The sequence below is a fragment of the Lissotriton vulgaris genome, chromosome 4_1 (assembly GCF_964263255.1).
Source record: "Lissotriton vulgaris chromosome 4_1, aLisVul1.2, whole genome shotgun sequence".
Lineage (NCBI taxonomy): Eukaryota > Metazoa > Chordata > Amphibia > Caudata > Salamandridae > Lissotriton > Lissotriton vulgaris.
The window spans coordinates 706,359,196-706,378,298 of record NC_141691.1 but is presented as its reverse complement, the minus strand read 5'-3'; the positions used below and the strand labels follow the sequence as shown (position 1 = coordinate 706,378,298).

Genomic DNA, 19,103 nt, shown 5'->3' with positions numbered 1-19,103 from the left:
TGAACGACGCAAGAAAAATATGATCTTTATTGAAAGTGTTAAGAATATCGTAACATTTACATCCAGAAAGTCAGATTAGAAATATTTTTTCCTTTAAGGGCAATAAAAAGTTTTATTTAAATCTATATCCCTAGAAAACATAATTTCTAATATTGAAAAGCCTTTTCTCCCAATGGAAATTAAATGTTAATTTTTCTGATCACAGCATGTATTTTCAACATGCGCTTTATAATCGATGTGTGTAATTTTGAGCTCCATTTAGCTTCAGAGCCGTGTGGGTGCAATACAGATTCCATATGCTTTTCTCATCCGTTTCTGGCAGCCTGCTGTAAATCGTGCAGATAACTTGTCCCCAAATGGAGCTAATCACCTGGGAAACCGACCCTTATTCCTTACAAACTTGCCACAGACAGTCTCAAAGCTCTTCCTGCAATGCCCCTTGACCAGTCTTGATGTTCTGCTCACTCTGTAAAAAGACAACGATTCGAACAGCTAAACATGTCAAGGCTGACTCCGGAACTACGGGGCATGTGTTTGCCAAGGACAACTGTCTGGCTTCTCATGAGAGGAGCAGTAACTCATTTGCCTGGCCAGTTTTGCATGATTTTCTTGTCTGATTGGCACTTCTTAGTGCCGCCTGTTGGGTACAGCTTTGAGACAATTTCTTAAGATTAGGTGTATGGGGGAGAAGTATCCCCTGTGTCCGATAACTCTTTTTATGGTGTATAATCTATCTTCTGCAGATTCTTCACTCCTCCCCCTTCTCTCCTTTTGAGGTTGGGCCAGTACTAGAAAGGTTCCATTGTAGGTTCAGGTTGATACTTACATCTGTCTAGTTTCCCCCTCCTTAGGCTTTGGTTGGCCGCCGGGAAAAAAAAGCATTGGCATAGCCAAAAGGTCCTGTCTTTGGTACCTTATTATTGTTTAGCCGTGCAACCGTTGATGTTGTTGCACCAAGGATATTGTGCTGCATAACTAAATACTTATAAGGTCCCAAAAGCAAGACCTATTGGCTATGCCAATGCTTGTTAAACATGTTGTTCGTTTGGGCTGTTTGCAACAGTTTACTCATAAATAAATACGAGCAAAAAAACATGCCCCCACTAAATAGTAGGTTTGCATGGCCATTATCGTATTGACTACCTTTCTAATGGCAGTCCAAAAACGGTTGAAAGAACGTAGTTTTGTGGTTTGGAATGGAAAGAAAACACTTCCAAGTTTGATGGGGACGTAGGTCTAGGGGAAGAATGAGAGTCCTCTTGAGGATTTACTACAGTTTCCAACTTCCAAGACTAAGCCCAGGGTTTTTGGACATTTAAAAAAAGTTTGTAATCTACCTCAGATGCAGAAGCAGCTCCATGTATGTAGATTTTTGGCTTTATTTTCAGCGCTTTGTGAATCAGCTTTTTTCAATGACCCATTTGTGTTGCAATTGTTCTAAATTGTATAATCAGTGATTTTTGCAGGCAGCTTTTCGCCTTTTGATACTGATTATTGTTTTGTAGTGTGATGAACAAGAGACCTTCGATAAACTTTAAGGAATAAGCATCTTAAAGTCAGTAAAATAATATTTACTTCTCCAAAAGGTTTACTTATTTGGTTATTGTATGCCAAATTCGTCAGTGGATGTTCTTTGATAACACTGTGCACCCACAGTAATTTTCTGTGTGGTTTGCTATTAGTCTGATTAATTTCTTAGATAAACAGCATAACCTAAAATAAATGTATATGATGAGCTTTGTCGTCTTCAGTTGTGCCAGAAGCAAAACGTTGCTGATTTCTTAGGTGAATGATTTTTCACTAACATGGACCTCTCATGCAGCAATGACTCTTGATCCAATGTGGGGATAAAAAGGAGCTTCTGATCCACCATGGAAGCACGAGGGACTGAAGTAATGATCCCAGTAGTACCCCATATGGTGAATAATCCAGTCTAAAAAATGTGAATACAAATATGCATCTTCCTCGTGTTGACATTTTCATTTGGATGTTTACTATTGACTAAGAAGTGCTGATGAAGCTACAGTCTTTATTTAGCAAGTAGAGAAATGCATTTTTGTTGGGTTAAAATTGAAGAACGCTCTGCAGCATAAAACACCCTTACCAGAAATAAAGCTTTCATTTTATATAGCGCGTATTAGCATACTCCAGGCTGAATCCATTGATGTTGTTTGGCAACCAGTGGCATTTGTGTTTCTCACTAATTTACACTATTTTATTCCAGATCCCAATATTTGGATCTCACAGAGGACCAAGTGGGCCAGTCATCCAACAAAGGGAGCATTCAAGAAGACAGTATGGATCTAAAATTCAACAACTCCAGGAAATATGTTTCTATTAGTATCCCATCTAAATCCGATGGCATGTCGCCACACATCAAATCGGTTGACGATGTTCGAGTGATCGGCATCAATCTCAGTAATTTCCAGAAACCTGTGCAGTTTTTTATTTGTGTTGCTGGAGTATTCGTATTCTACCTGATATATGGTTATTTACAGGTAAGGCATATTTGATTGTAACAAAAATGGTATACCTCTCTATATTAGCTGGCAGTATCTGTGTTAAGTTAGTTTAAGAGTAGAAAGACCAAACCAGCATATTTCACAAAATGTAATGAAAGAGAGCAGGCGTGCATTACATCTTAACGAAAGACTATGTTATTTCCCTCTTCAATCAGATTATACACCAAACTGGCAAAGTCAATTTAAGCATGCAGCGTTTACAGCAGCAGCGACACAAGTACTATGTATAGCGGAACAGGTGCCTGACAACAAAAACCGATAAAAGGTCGGCTCACAAAACCCTACAAATAAGGCCACAAATCTACTTCTACAGGTTTTCTACTGCATCTAGAATAGATTTCAAACTTTTTCGGAATTCACAAAATCCCTGGCATTAATCCTGGAAGCTTAAGGTTTTTTGTAAATGATCAAGTGTTCTCCCGTTCTTGCTACAGGCAAAGTAGTTTCTCCGTGGGGAAAACCTTTCAAAACACCGTTCTTTTAATCTTTTTTGGATTCCCATTGCAAGGGTAGCAAATGGGATAACGACCATGCAAAATGGCTGTGAATACCCACCTCCACAAGAATTAAGAAGGATGCTGTGAACCTTAAAGTTCTGGCACATTACTATTCTCTTAGAAACATTGCCTGGTTCTGAGTGTTAAATCAAACGTCCATCAGGGCTATGTTTATGCAATGTCTAGTATGGGAATGGCCCCACTTGACTTAACTCTTGGGCCCACATGTTTCCTATGATTCCTTGTTTTAGCCGAGTTCTAGATTTTGGTAAACTGTGACTATTGCTTCCTCTGTGTCCACAAAGGGGAAACAAGGGGAAAATAACTCGGGGTCAAGGTATATATTGCCTTCTAGTGGAGAAGTGTGGCTCAATAGTTAGAGCAGCAGACCCTGATGCAGATGTTTGGCCTGGAACCAGGGTTCAATTCCCCGCCTCGGTGGGTCTTGGGCTCAATTTCCTTGGACCTGATAATTCTCGCCTCGGTGCCTATTCTAATCATGGGTCCCACTCTGCAACTCTGGGCAATAGCTTGCTTAATCTCCACAAAGGCCCCAACAGCGCTGGGTTGCCTGGCTTTACCTTGGGGGTGCCCAGGAGTGGACATTTCACAGGGAAAAGCCAGGAAGGGTTACTAAGCGGTATAGGGACAGTGCCGGGACACTTTCGTTGGAGGTAGCTGTGCGCTCTACAAATGCTGGCATTTACATTTACTTATTGAACACACACGATATCCATGACCTAAAGTCTCAGTGTCCCTGCATTCATAACAGGTTTGTTCTAATTGGGACTTCCTATCAACAAGGCTTAAAACCTTCACCCTCCTTGGAGGTAGCATACTTCATCGTTATTTTGTCTCCAAAGGATACAGTTTAATATAATGGGGCTTAATTTGACCCATATTGAGAGGTCAAGTGAACCCCCTTTATTTGAACTCTACCACTTGGGGACAAAAAAAAGATTGTTCATGCCCACTAAGAGATAGTTTTATATAACATTTCCTTAGCCCCTCTGATCCCTGAGCCACCCGCCCACCATTTGGATCTTCTCATTGGCATGGGCATCCAAAACGACCCTGATACTATTTAAAAACAAATTACAACTCTGAGGCTCCTGATCATAGATTACAGCTTTCACCTGGATCAAAGAGGCCAGTGCCAAGACTGCTATTTGCAAAGTGATAGTTGATAAGTGATTGCAGAGAACAGACATTTTAGTCACTTTTGCATAACTGGTCTCTGGCCCTTGTGGTAGAATCCTATCTTTCTCTCATAAATGGGACAATTCTCTTTCCTCTGAAGCTTACCAGATGCCTAATTATTTTACAAGGACACAGTGATAAAAGCACCAAAATGGAGGTTCCAGTGAAATGACTGAATGGCATTTTAACATCGCCCGACTGAAATGCATCCCTGCCCTTGCACTGCCCATGCCTGCACATCCGGAGACATCTCTGTTATTACATTGATATTATTATTATTAAGGAACAAAAACTAGCAAACTATAGAAAAGAGACAATACAGGAAGGGGAGGTGAAAGCCAGCCAGAGCTCCAACCAGATGGGTCAGGACAGAGCTTGCACACCTGTTTAAACCAAGACACAGAGGAGGGAGGCAGCATGCGACCTACTGGTATAGGGTCACTAAGTAAGGTAAGAAAGCCAGACCAGTCTTATAAAATTCTCCATGGCTTAGCCACAGTGGTTTGTGATGGGCCCTTTCATGTACGGGATGCTAATGCAGATTTTGTTTGCCTGAGAGACACAGACATATTTGTTTCGACCATTCTCAGCGGTTATGATAGTTGTTATCCAACGCAGATATTGTGTGTGCCTACATAGTGTGCAGGCTTAAAAAATGATGGTTACAGCAGTGTGAGAGGTTTAAAAAAATATCTCTTGTCATGCACCACAGCATCGGGGATGCTGTGCAGCATTACTAAAACCCCTAGGAAAGCCAATAGGTCCCAGAGTCTAAACATATTGGCGTTTCCCATGTTATATATATATCCTTCTCTACTGGCCATGTGCCTGGGAATAAAGTGCTGGTTGTACCCTTATTGAAAATAAAATAAAATACCTAATACGGATCCCACTGTGTTGACCAATTAGGCCAATTAAAGGCTGTTCTCTCTACTTCTCTTTCTTGCTAAAATCATGAAAAGCATAGTTAACCAGTTTCTCATCTTAAGTTGAAGCCAATAATTGTCTTGACCCTTATTAATCCACCTTTCCCCCAGGTTTGGTACTAAACTCAGGAGGCGATGCTGCCTTGATTTTCTTGGATACATACCCTCTGTGCCTCAGCATAGACACATTTAAGTTCTTTCCTTTTGAAATTCTTCTACCTGGTCATCTGTTTAGTGGTCTTAAGACAGTGCTTCTCATCTAACCCGGCTTCTTTTGTCCACAAACTTGGCACCGTTTTGATGCACAGTTCTCCTTAACTCTGATAATGATCAGTTTAATCCCACCTGTATCTACATTTTGTGAATAATAGTTCAGCAAAACCACTGTCCACGCACATAGCTCGATTGGATTACTGCAGTGATCTTTTTGTCAAAGTTCCAGTTTACTTTCTTGCCAGATTGCATTGTCTTCAAGTGCTGCCACACGCCTAACACTGTGCTTGAATAGCTGTTTTCATGTCTCCAGTCATCGGACAACATTGCACTGGGTCCCTGCCCATAAGGGCTGTACTTCCAAAGCTCTTTTCCTGTGTCACACGGTTTTTCACTCTGTTTCACCCAACTAAATTAATTTCTGCATTTAACGCTGATACAGATACAGCTATTTCCTTCCACTCTACAAAATTGTTGCTCATGCCGATGTTTAACATGGTGCAACTCGGAGGCAGCACCTTCTTTGTCTCCATTTCTAAAGCATAGAATTCTCTCCCTTCCCATCAGCGCTGCACCGGCAGCAAAGCTAGTTGCTAGGTCTTTTTGAATCTTGGGTGACCCCATTGGCTTGTGACTACTGTAACTTTGTTTGCTCTACACACTGTTTTGGCAGCCATGTTCTTCAACACTCTCCAACCAGCTACTTACATATTGGTGCGAATGACAGCTTCCATAGCAAAAGCGCCTCAGATAGGCTCCATTCTATTAAGATGTTTTTTGTCTGAACTACTGTTAACTCCCCAAACACCAGCAAAACGTATTTAAGGACTATAACCCTGATGGCGTATTTGCAAAACTTCGTGCTAATTTCTTCTTACTAAGGATAGACATGCAAGATCCGATATTGCAGTTATTTCCAAAAAAGAATACAAATGCAAAATTGAGGAACTCTTGATTCCTGATTGCGAAGCTCTGACTTTTACACTTGCCCTCACTTATACATTTGCATTTTCCTGGCGTTTGGTTTATCTTCCCCTGGGTTACACTGGGAAATTGTGCTCTTCTTTACCTGATTTACTGGCTCCTCACATTTTGAGAACCTCGAAATTTTACTTTACTTGGGTACATTAATCTTTATCTCGACGATTTGAAGAGCTCTAAAAATGCTTCTTGCATTGAGGATTTTGAGGTACTTAATCTGGTTCTTAACTCATTGCCCACCCATGTGACTGCACATCTCTTAGATCCTATTTTCACTAATATTAAGGACTTGACGACAGAGCCCCCTCTTCCACTCTGCTGGTCTGATAATTTTTGCTGTGCATTTGAAGGTTTCTTCTTTACTTCCTACAGCATGGAGAAACTTAAAATAAGAATTCAGAAATTGGTCTAAACTTAAACTCTCAGTACTTAATTAACAGCTAAATAGTACTAAACCCACCTTATAACACCAGACCGATATAGACAGTTTATCTCTGGCTTACTGAGGCCATTGATGCTACTCTACCTACTACCATCAAATGTCCAGGTAGATTTCTTCCGCCAGACCCTCAGCTTACTGTCGCACTCAAAGTAGAAAGTAAACGTTGTAAAGCATTAGAAAGCTGTTGGAGAAAGCTGTATGCTGTAGATGCCAAGACCATCTTTAAGGAGTCACAAAAAAGTTATCATGCCCCCTGTAAGTCTGCTCAGGCCACTTATTACACAGAAAAAATCATTAATGCTCAGAATTGCTAGGAAGCACTCTTTAAGGTGATAAAAAAACTATTGGATATCAATATAATCTCCCCCACTCCCCTTCTTTCTCTAAGTCAATGTGATGAGTTAGCTCTCTTCTTTACTCAAAAAGTTGAAAATACTAATCCATAAAACATCCTAAACCCAGCGACAACGGAATCTAATTATCTGGTGACTGAGGCAGTGTGCAGAACTAAATTAAGCAAGTGTTCTTCATGGATTTGGCATCTTTGTTAGCTGCTCTACAATCCATTAAATCTTGATTTCCACTTGATCCTCTTCCACCTGACAAGCTCAGGTTATTGGATACGCCCATTCTTACTTTGGTTCTGGAGCTTCTTCATTCCTCATAGAGTGAAGGGTTTGTCCCTCAGAGGTGGAAGCACGCAATGTACTTCCCTCTATTGAAAAACACTCATATGGATTCCTCTAGCTTGCTGAACTTACAGCCTATTTCCTTGTTGCCATTTTTTTTAGAAAAACATGTGAATGCTTAACTCACTGCTTTTCCTGAGCACCAAAATCTTTTTCATCCCACGCAGTTTGGCTTCAAGACTGAACTCAGCACTGACTCCGCTCTGTTGGGCGTTACAGAACATCTAAGACAACGTCTAGATGATGGTGGCACCAGTACACTCATCCTTTTGGATTTGAGTGTTGCTTTCGATACAGTGTCCCATTGAGTCCTGTTAGCTAGACTGGAAGCATTAGGTTTTGCCAACTCTGCTTTAGGATGGTTCACTTCCTTTCTAAAAGACTGTATGTTTCAGGTCTTTTCTAAGCCACAAGCCCTGACTTCAGGAGTTCCACAGGGCTCTGCTTTAAGTCCCTTGTTATATAATATCCACGTCCGCCCCTTGGCGGATTTAGTAGAGAGTTGCAGAGTTTCTCATTTGGAGATGATACTCAGACTATTTTCTCTTTGTCATCGTCACAGAACCATTACTCTTAAATTCTGAACCTGGGCTTGAGTAAAATTTTGATATGGATGAAAAAGATCTATCTCAAGGTTAATGGTGATAAGGCGGAGGTCATGGTTATGGGGAAGAACGCCTCTTGGTGGGGTACTAGACATTGGCCATAGTGCCCTGGGAAGCTGCCTACTTCAATTTTGTTTTTGTGCAAAACATGGGCATGCTCAGGTATAATAAACTTTCCATCAAACCACAAGTGACTATAATAACTGCCACCTATTTTAAAGTTCTCAGAGGGCTGAAAACGATTATCTGGCTGATTCCTCCAGCACCTCAGAGAACTGTGATTCCGGCCTTAATTACATTGGATTGGACTATAATAATGTGATGTATCTTAGTGCTGATACAGCCCTGATCCAGCGCTTTCAGATGGTACAAAATGCTGCTGCCAGGTTACTCTTTAACCTTTCAAAATCTGCCTCGGTCTCCCATCTGCTTTGGGAGCTGCATTGGCTTAGGATCACTAAGCCCATTTTAAAGCACTATGCTTTATGTTTAAAGCTAAACAAGGTCTAGGACCTCGTTATACTCAGGAATTGGTGGCTCCCTACCTGCCAACTCGGGCTCTGAGATCCGCAAACCAAACCTTGTTCCGGGTACCAAGGTTTTGTTTAACCTGTTTGAAAGGTCACTCTTTTGCATATCTCGGCCCAAACTGTAGAACAAACTTTAGGCTTCAAAAGTTAAAAAGTTCACAAAGGCATTAGACTGACTGAAAAAACCTCTTTCCATAGTTATGTGACTGGTTTCATGTAGCTTGTGACTTAGACAAAACACCTTCATTAGCCACAATACCTCCTACTAATGTCATGTCTATCCATGACTGTCCCTCTAGCTTTTCTTCTCAATTGACAAGCTGTTAGACTTCTTAGCCTTAGGATGGTCTACCCCCAAATTTTTCGTCTCACTCCTCCTGTTTTGCTGAATTAGTTTTTGTTGGCCATTTGACTTTGCACACGTTTACACCGCTAACCAGTGGTAAATTGTTTGTGCTTTCTCCTTTAAACATTGTAAAATTGGCTTACATCCAAATAGCACTTTTAATGTACTTGTAAGTCCCTAGTAAAATGGTGCTACAGGTACTGAGGCCTGTAAATTGAATTCTACTAGTGGGACTGCAGCACTTATTGTACCACTCGCTCAAGTACCCTTTCTTAAACATGTTTCATGTATGCCATTGCATCCTCGGTTTGGCATTTGCCATTTTTACCTGGCAAAAAACCTTCCTTTTTTAATACATGTAAGTCACCCCTAGGGTAGGTCATAAGCAGTCCATAGGACAGGGTGCATTGTGTTGAAAAAAGTTGGACATGTACCTTAAAATGTTGCCTGTCCTGGTTGGGAAAAACTCCTACATTTATTTTTCACTACTGCAAGGCCTACTTGTCTCATAGAATAACATTGGGTTACCTTATTACATTTAACAAGTAATAACGTTTGTGTGGAAGAAGGTAGGAATATCATATTTGATCTCTGAGGAATTGTAATTTTAAACCGTCTTTAATGGTAAAATCGGATTTTAAGTCACAATTCTGAAAATGCCATGTTTAGAATGATGAAATTTTCCTGTTCTAACCATTTGGTGCCTGCGGCCTGTTCCTGGGTCACATGACTAGGTGTAGTTGGCAGTTGGCCTTTGTGTATTTCTTGCAGACAGTATCACAATGAAGTGTCTGGTTGTTGGCAAGATGGGCCATACAGGCTTGATGGGAGATGGGGGGGGGGGGGGGGGCGTGTCAATTACCACACTTGCTCCTAAAAGGCATTGGCCCAGTTCACATACAAAGGACGTCACACTAGTCATTGGGCCCCCAGGCAAACTGTGACCAGGTCAGGGAGGCCGGAAATTCCAGACACTTCTACACAGGGAAAACTAAAGAAACTACTCCTGCTTCAGATGGTCACCAGGTATAAAAATAGGACCATCAGGCCCACTCTTCAATGCATTGCTGGATCTGTGGATACTACAGAAGAAAGGCTGCCTGCTGCCAAAAGGACTGCCTGCACTGATTGCTGTGAAGGAAGATTGGACCTGCTCGCTTCATCCCAGGTTACCTGAAGTGACTATAAGAGTCAGTTGACTGCCCTCCTGTTCAGAGCTACAGGGACATAACATGCCCCAGAAGCCTCCCTGCAGCTGTCCAGCTGACCTGCTGTACTGGACCTGCAACTAGACGAGCCTGAGCCATGGTGGTCTCTGCTGGAGTGAGGGCCTGATTTTCAAGATGTGCCCCTCAGGTCCTGGACCCTTGGTTTGGCAGTTTTGCTCCTCCTGGTAGAAAAGGAGACATCCTGGGGTTTTGGACTCCTCATGATTCATAACGAGCCCGTTCATGCCAAGAGTTTACCTCCCGCACTGATTGCCAAAGCATAGCTCTGGTAAACCTGACTCTTCGCAACACATCAACTGCCAGCAATGACCGGCAACGCGAGATCTTCTCCTCTTGCTACAATATCGACAGCCCTCTGTGCCTGCCAACAGAAAGCTACAGCAACAACCGCCCGCGGCACCCAACAAGATCTACGTGCTACAGCGGCAACCATCGGTGACACCCAACCTGCTCTCCACATTAATGTGACGACCATTCCTGCTTTGCACATCCTCCTCCACTGTGAACAGAACTCTTTGCACTGGACTTTAAGAGGTAACTTTTTCAGCTGGACTAACTTGGTCCCTGGATCCAGCCTACACTGCATCACAGTCGGCTTGAACTTGTGGCTCTCACCTGATCTCGCAGGACCAGATACCGCAAGTGCACTGTGCAATTTTCTTAATTGTTAAGGGATTTTGTTTACATTGTGTTTTACGTTATTACTGTTTGTGTGTTGCATAAATGCTTTACAAAGTGCCTCTCAGTTAAGCCTAACTGCTTCTGTGCTATGATACCAAAGGGTTAAGCACAAGTTAATTTAGTTGCTTTTGTGGTTCTCCCTGGCAAGGATTGTGGCTTTTTCTTGAGAAGGGCTCACACCCCTCCTTAACCAACAACCCAATTTCTCACACAAGCGTATACCAAGATTAAGACTTCTGGATTTCTACTTTGCACTGTAAAGCGTACATCCTAGTAGATACAAAATTCTGTAACCATCTTAATAGTCCAATCTGTATACATCATTAGGGATAATATTAGGGATAATAAAAGTTTTACGTTCTTCAATCAAAATTTCTTTTGAGATGTTGTTGAGTTCTGGAATTGCAGCCCTTTTTAAACTTGTGGGATTGCTCCTATCCACAATTGTTTGCCAAAATAAAAGGATGAATTCACAAATCTTACTTATGATTTCTACAATTTCTCCTAGGAGAGAGTATTGTTAACTAAAATTTAAAAAGTTGTTTTCAGCTGATTGACTGCTTTGCTTCCCATTAGGTCAAAATGTCGAAGTGTCTCTCCACTGCCAAAATCTCTTGTTTATTTATTTATTATTTTTTTTTTTTAGGCAGTAGTCCGCAATTAACCCAGCACATGGGCAATATAAAATAGCACATTAATGATATGTAGGTAAACAGTAGCAGCTGTAAAATAAACAATATCAAGTCTATATGTCAATGTGCAGTGTTCTCAATGATACAAGATGAGGAAAGCAGTCGGTCACTCCCCCCCCCCCCCCCCCCGTCCTCCTCATCACCCACCCAGAAGTGTTCCGTAGTGCTGTATTTCTGCTCGGAACAAGTAGTTCTTGTGTGACCCCGCCCTCATCCTACCCCTTTCACAATCCGCCAATAACTTTTTTTAGTAGCCTGATCCACGTACATCCTTATTCACCACAAAATTTGGGATTAGGCATGTCCCTCAAAAAGACCTGACCATGCTTAGGGAAACTCCACATATGTATACATCCTATCATTTAATGTGGACAGAGTACTCCTGCTTGAGCCTCCCCTGCGGCCACCTCTTTGCCCCTGGAAGCATTTTGTAAAAACTATTGCTCATCGTGCACCTCTTTTTCCAGATGATTGTGTACACCAAAACTGATACTGTACCAACTGTGTTGTGTGGTACAATATTGACTTTGCCTACAGCAAATAAAACCACATGAAATCAACCACAAAACCATTAGTCCACCATGCATCTACTACGAAAACAATGTTTCTGCTCGATATCCCCCTCCCCCTCTTCCCTCTCTAAGCATGGCTCATTATTCTTCTGGTGCTAGTTTCAACACCTCTTATCACTCCTTAATCTCCTAACCTGACCGTCTTCTTTTTCTCACAGGTTATCATCTGTATCCCTGCCGTTAAGCAACCAGAAGTGTTTCTAAAATATATGTCTACTCTGTGATCCTCATTTGAAGGAGTTAGCTAGTGTGGGGAAGAAAACTTTTCTCTTTGCTCAGTTTTGCAAACTAACAATAGACATTTCAGAATGTATCTCTGTTCGAGGATGTTTGCTTTTGTTTTGAGACTTATGACAACATTGAAGTGACAGGCCCTTTAATTAACTTTATATATGATCTACATTGGGTTACCTTCTAATTATATCTTCACTTCACTTTACATGTTTACCTGTTCATTTATCTTTTTGCTCTCTCTACTTTAATCTTTCTTGTATCCTTATCTTTTTCTTTCCTGGTTTCTCTCTTTCTGATCTGTGTTCATACACACTATATACCCAGGTATTTTTTTCATTTGTCTTCCAATTTCTTAAAATGATCTGAAACATAGGTTGGAGCTTGGGCTACTAAGGTCATATTTAGGTTTTATTTCTGTTAAGTCTAACTTTACGAAACTGATTTAAAATATTTTGGTTGAATAGTGTTAATATCTCTATAATCTATGGATGCACTCGAGTCTATTTAATGCCCAAACTTATTATTGTATAGTTTCAAATAAACCATGTAAAGGTGCCTTATGCTTTTATTGAAAAATATTTATATTCATGTAGCACCTCTTCACATCTGGTATATTCATTCATAGGATATAATATTCGAATACATGTATTCTATAAATATTGTTTAGAAATTCCACATTATGGATTTGAAGTACCACTATTGTAAGGACATCAGCCATCTGAAAGATATTATGCATGTATGTCACCACAATTTACACCTGTTTATTGGCTTTATCTTCAAGTCTTATTTTCAAATACCAATGAATGTTTGGTTTCCTTTAAAAGGACATATTAACATGGTTTCCTTTGACCGTTACCTGATGATTACTACTTTTATCGCTATACTATATTCATAAATATTTTTTTTAGGCTTTAAGCATGAAAATAGAAAGTTCATGATGACCTGACACTTTTTGTATGTGTTTTTTAATAGGAACTGATATTTTCTGTTGAGGGATTTAAGCCTTTTGGTTGGTATCTCACTCTAGTGCAATTTGGGTTTTACTCCGGATTTGGATTAGTAGAACTTCAGCTCACCCAAGACAAGAGAAGAAGGTATGTAATATTTGATCCTCTTAAAGATGACTTGAAGCTCCTCTCTTTATTTGTTGTTTTATACAATATTTTTTGGGTTTTGTTTTACAGACATTTAATACATTACAGATATGTGTGACTCGTTGTCTGTACAGGGTGGGATATTGATAGCCTGGGTTACATTAGCTTGGTATCCCTGTTATCAACATTGTATGACATATAACATTGTTGAGCGCTAGAGGGGGGTGCCTGCTAGGTGTGGCTGGTTGACTTGGTTCGTGGAGTACATCTGGCTCCTGACCCCTGGGCTACTCTGAGGTTCGTGGTGGTTGATGGGGAGATAGAGAGAGGAAGAGGGTAAGGGGGGGGGGGGTGTGGAAGCTAGTGGTTTATGGCTTACTACTCATGGTGGGTCGAATGGGTTCAGGAATCTGTCTAAGGCGGACCACAGTCCCCTCTTGGGTATTCTCCCTGGTGTGTATCGAAGGGTTGTGATGTCTTCCACCCCACTATAGAACGTCACCCAGTTCAGCCAACCCTTGAATGTGGCCTTGGAGGTGTCCTTCCAGTTAGTGAGGGCTATTTTTGTTGCTGCTGTTAATAAGAAGTCTAGCAGTTCTCTGTCATGTTGCGAGTCTAGGTCAGCTGTTATGGATGCGGTCGTGAGAGAGGAGAACTCTTCTTTAAGAGTGCATCCTAGGGTATTGTTTATGAACAAGAAGACTTTGTTCCAGTATTTCGTGACTTTTGTGCAGTGGAATATGAGGTGTGCCACGTCTCCTTTTTCTAAGTCGCAGTTCCAGCAGCGTTCGTGTTCTCTTAGGCCCATGGCCGCCCATTCTTGTTATGGTGTATTGCTCTGGTCTTATTAAGATTTGGCGCACCTGGTCTTCTGAGTTCTATTCTTAATCAGTGCTTCTCTGTCTTTAGCACTCTGTTTATTTCCTCTTCTCTTTTTATTAGTTTGTCATTCTTTTTTGTAGCTATAAGCATGTGCGTTGGCTGTTATTCTTGCTTGTTTTCTGCGAGTGACTCACAATTATATAACATCCTTTTTACCATATTGATTTGGATTGTTTTTCTTAATTCTCAACTTCTTCTTGCTGCTTAAGGTAAACACTCCACCCATTCAGCTTATTGAAAAATCTTTCAGTTTTCTGAAGAGCAAGGGAGGAAGTAGTCACTTTTTAGGTTTAATTCAAGGAAGAAGCATCCTCCCTTTCTTCTGTTAACTTTTGTCCCACCTCTTGTTCCACTGAGCATTTTTTGCACATGTGAAGGACCTGAAATAGTCTGCACACCGTGAACCTATTCTCATTCTTGTACTCAACAAATTACATTATATGTTGACCAGGAACTGCATATCTTTCCTACTCTGAAACCTCAGGAATCTGATTAAAACTCCAGGGGTGTCACTAAAGCTTAACAGATGGATTGCATCATGGTGAAATGCCCTGGGCACGTCTTTTTTTCTAGTGAACCGATAAAACAAATGCTCTCTCTGATAGACATGAAATAACACATACAAAGAGCGCACTACCAGGCGTTCTCACCATTAGTCTTCCAAAGCCATTCTTCCAGACCAGAATTTTCAAACCAGTGGGTGAAGTGGAACAATGCTTCGAAATTTGATGTTGATAGGGATTATGTTGTGGATGAACACTCAATTGAAGAGAAAAAAAAGATGTTGAGGTATGGAGTCCGATCATTAAATAGGCAATTGAAATATTATGCATACCCTGATTCAGTGTTTCAAAACAGGTCATCATCCATACAGGGACATATTATCTGTGCAGACAAGAAGTAGTATCATCACATCTGCAACCAACCTGATGATGATGACAAAAAACAGATTTTCAATTGCAGAACTATTCCTTGCTATCTATTTTCTCCTTGACAAAACAGACTGCAATGGTAGATTGACAGTATTGACAGGAAAAGGGAAGAGACATATTAGAAAGTGGGGTCCCACTTATCAATTTGACCACCAACCTGAAACATAAGAGGGAGTGTTTTCAGTGCAACTAGAAGATACAACACTAAACTTAGGTGAAGTGAAACAATCAAAACGTGTGTAAATGGGAGACAAAAGAGGACAGAGTGGATTCCCACAAATCAAAACTTAGAGAATAGCGAGGATCTATGAATCACCTAACAAATATGCCTCAGTCAGTCCGCTCTGGGGGAGAGTTACTGTCCACTAACAGCACAGGCTGATTGAGCAAACTTCAAGATGGCTACCTTTACAGTACCTCAAACAAGAAACGGGGGCACAGGCAAGACTATACTTCTACAATGTCAGCTCCAGTCGGAATCAAGCAGAGAGAATGACACAAACAGGCAACAATAAGAAACTAAAAGGAGAGATGAACAAGAGACTCAGACTCACTAAATTCAAGATTTAATAGGTACGATAAGAAAATGCCAATAAGACCAATAGCTGTATGAATCTTCAAGAAGAAGTAAGGTTATTTTAATGATACATCCCAGAATTGTTAAGGAAAATTATATAGAACTATTCTATTATATTGGCAACCCAGACAAGAGACTGCAGAGAAAACTTGAGTGAAACTCTCAGCAGATGTCACTGGCCTTGGATAATAGACTGGTAGAAATGGCTTAACTGATGCTAGTGATGAAGATAGTATTCATGTCGACAATGGAAAAGCCAAACACCTTATGGAACCTCTGTGCTATAGTACTTATGAAATAGATCTAAGTGCTATTCCTTTCTATCAATAACTGGTAATCACTGGCTCTGATATAAGTCATTCACATAGAAAAGAGAAAACTCAAAGACATCAAAAAATAGCAGGACATAGCCAATTCCTTAGACCGGTGAGAAGGTCCTTAAAGGTATCATAGTGTGGCCCAGATATACGAGTACCAGTAAAAATATATAGATATTCTGTTTGAATTTAGATATATAGGTTGTTCTCTCTGCAGCAAAATTGCATTCACCTATGAGAAAAGGATCAATGAAAGTACAAGTTCCGGTTGACTGATTCTAGGCCTCATTACGATGGCAATTGGATGATCGTCCGACCGCCATCGCCTAGGTCAGGTGTCCCATCGACAATATGTCGGTGGTCCGACCTGCCCGATTACAATGCGACTGTCGTGCTGGCAGTCGGTAAACTGCTCTTTTCCATTTTGGCTTGTGCTTCGGCCCTAGAAATGGGTGACAGCACAATCCGCATTGGAAAAGGGTTGTTCTCAAACATTCATGCACCGTGTCAGGCACCATTTGGTGCCTGGCAAACGGTGCATGGATGTTTGGGGGGACACCACGTGTGCCCCCCTAGGCCCATAGAAGAGGTCATTGGTGACGCAGGACCTCCTTTAATTTTTTAAGAGCAGGTAGTGGTCCGTGGGACCACTGCCTGCTCTTAAAAAATGCTTCTACAAACATTCACAAAGGGGAAGGGGTCCATTAGGGACCCCTTCCCATTTGCGAATAGGTTACCACCTTCTTGAAGTTGGTGGTAATATGCAAATGTTTTGCAACCGTATTCAATCTCACAAAACATTCATATATACCGTTAGGATTTGGTATTTGGAAGAGATGCCCTAAACACGCCCCTTCCAAATACCGAATTGCAAACCCATTTTGCGATTTGGTAACAGGTTACCGAATCGCAAATTAGGGTTTGATACATGGCAAGAGCATTTTTTGCAAACACAAACGGGCTTATTCTGAGAATCAGCCCATTTGCGAATGCAAAAACTCTTGATATATGGGACCCTGTATGAATGCAACTACAATGCATTGCTATATATCCCTATATACGTGTAGAAAGCTGTTACTGGTGTACTTTTCCAAGCATAACAGAAGAATGTTGTACATTGCAGAAAGTGGTAAATGTGCACCAATGTGAGTTGTAAACCTTTTCATGCAGATTTCCAAACTTCCTTTTTGACTCCAGCCAAGTATTGAGAGAGATGTAGATGACAGCAATTTTACTTTATCTAAATCAATCCTCACTGTCAGTATTCGGCACTCTTATTCGTGAGTTTTAGTATGGTTTTTCCAAAGATGCACAAAGAGTTTTCGATCCAAGTGCAGTTAGCAAACTTGCTTATTTACACATTTCTTATGAAGAATGTGCAAAGCAAAAGTGCACAGGTTGTAGGTATAGCAAGAAAGTATCAGAATATCATACCACCTGGATAGTTAGATCTCATCTTGAATTTCTGCTTTGTTATATAAATCTTTCTGCTAGAATATTCATTGCTTACTGTATCCTTGTCAAAGGCTTTCAATGCTGTCTCTTTGATACATTTAGTAATCTCTAAATTAAAAATGTTTTGAAAGATGTACATATTATTGCTTTGGGTTGTTTGGGATCCTATGAAAGCATTTATTAGGGGAGTTACTCAGCAGTTTGTTTGTGAACAGAATAAGGAACGGGAGAGACAAACCAAATATGCTCATTGTCTGCAAACTTCAGCATGCTGAGGCAGTTTATTTCCAAAAAGCAGATCAAGACATTCTGAACATTTTGCTTTTGGAGCAGAAGGCTGTGATAAATAGAGTCTTAAAGGAAAAAGTGGCAGTGTGCTTTACCAAACATAAGACATTGCTGTATGAATATGACGATAGGATCGGGAATGTCCTAGCCCATCAACTTATCGATAATCGTTTTAAAACTAAGATCAAGGCTATAAAAGGAGAGGGCGAATCCTTTATAGATGCCCCCAGGAGGTAGCTAGTCAGTTTTCTATCTTTTACCAGCAATTGTATTCCCCATATTTAGGGCAAGACTTAACTAATATGCAGAGCTATTTACAGGGGAGTAACTTGCTGACTCTGACAGAAGATGATTCTCTCCTATTAGAACAGGAGATCACAGTAGAAGAGATTTTGGAGGCAATCGGGGGGTTATGCCCTCTCCGCGGAGCTTCATAAGTGCTGTAAAAGCCTTCTCGCCCGGTACAGGGGGATGTAATTTCTCAAATTGGGAACACAGGACGTGTTCTAACTCATGGAATATGGCCAATATAATCTTCTTTTTACAGAAAGATAAAGCTCTGGAGGAACGGGCCTTGTACCACCCAATTTCATTAATTAATGTAGACGCAAAGGTGTTTGCTAAGATATTGGCCACGTGATAAGCTCCAATGATGGCCAGCCTGGTTTCTCCCCAGCACCATGGGTTTATTCATGGGAGAGATACCACAGCCCATGTAAATACGGCAATAACTGCTTTCGATGTTGCTGGGAAGTTAAATATTGAATTGGGCATGGTCTTATTAGATGCAGAAAAGACATTCGACTGGGTGGCCTGGGTTTATCTTTGGGCAACACTCACTGCATTTGGAGTTAACCCCTTCGATGCTGATGACGAGCTCAGCTCGTCATCAGCCACGGGGGGCGTGTGCGGATGACTAGCTGAGCTCGTCATCTTACGCGGCTTTTAGAAAAAAGCCGCGTAGGGGAAAAATAACCGCCGCAGCGATGCGGTTAAAGAAAAATGTTTAAAACTGGTAGCGGCTATGTATCATAACCCGATGGCTAAGGTACTGTATTCGAATGTTCAAACTATCCCTTTTCCCATTCGGCGCGGTACGAAGCAGGGCTGCCCCCTCTCCCCTCCTTTATTTGCTCTTTATATAGAGCCATTTAATCAGGCACTTTTGGTTAATAATTTGACTAGCCCGTTTAATATTG

The 19,103-nt window shown here is 41.0% G+C and overlaps 1 protein-coding gene across 2 annotated transcripts in view; it reads left to right on the top strand.

Annotated features, from left to right (window-relative positions):
* The window catches only part of SLC35B3 (solute carrier family 35 member B3), a 291,393-nt gene that overhangs the window by 144,082 nt on the left and 128,208 nt on the right, over positions 1-19,103 (top strand). For both annotated transcript variants that reach the window (XM_086965008.1, XM_086965007.1), the window contains exons 2-3: positions 2,225-2,498; positions 13,332-13,453. In XM_086965008.1, the coding sequence (XP_086821134.1) occupies positions 2,298-2,498; positions 13,332-13,453 (323 nt within the window). In that variant the 5' untranslated portion in view covers positions 2,225-2,297. The remainder of the gene's footprint in view (positions 1-2,224; positions 2,499-13,331; positions 13,454-19,103) is intronic.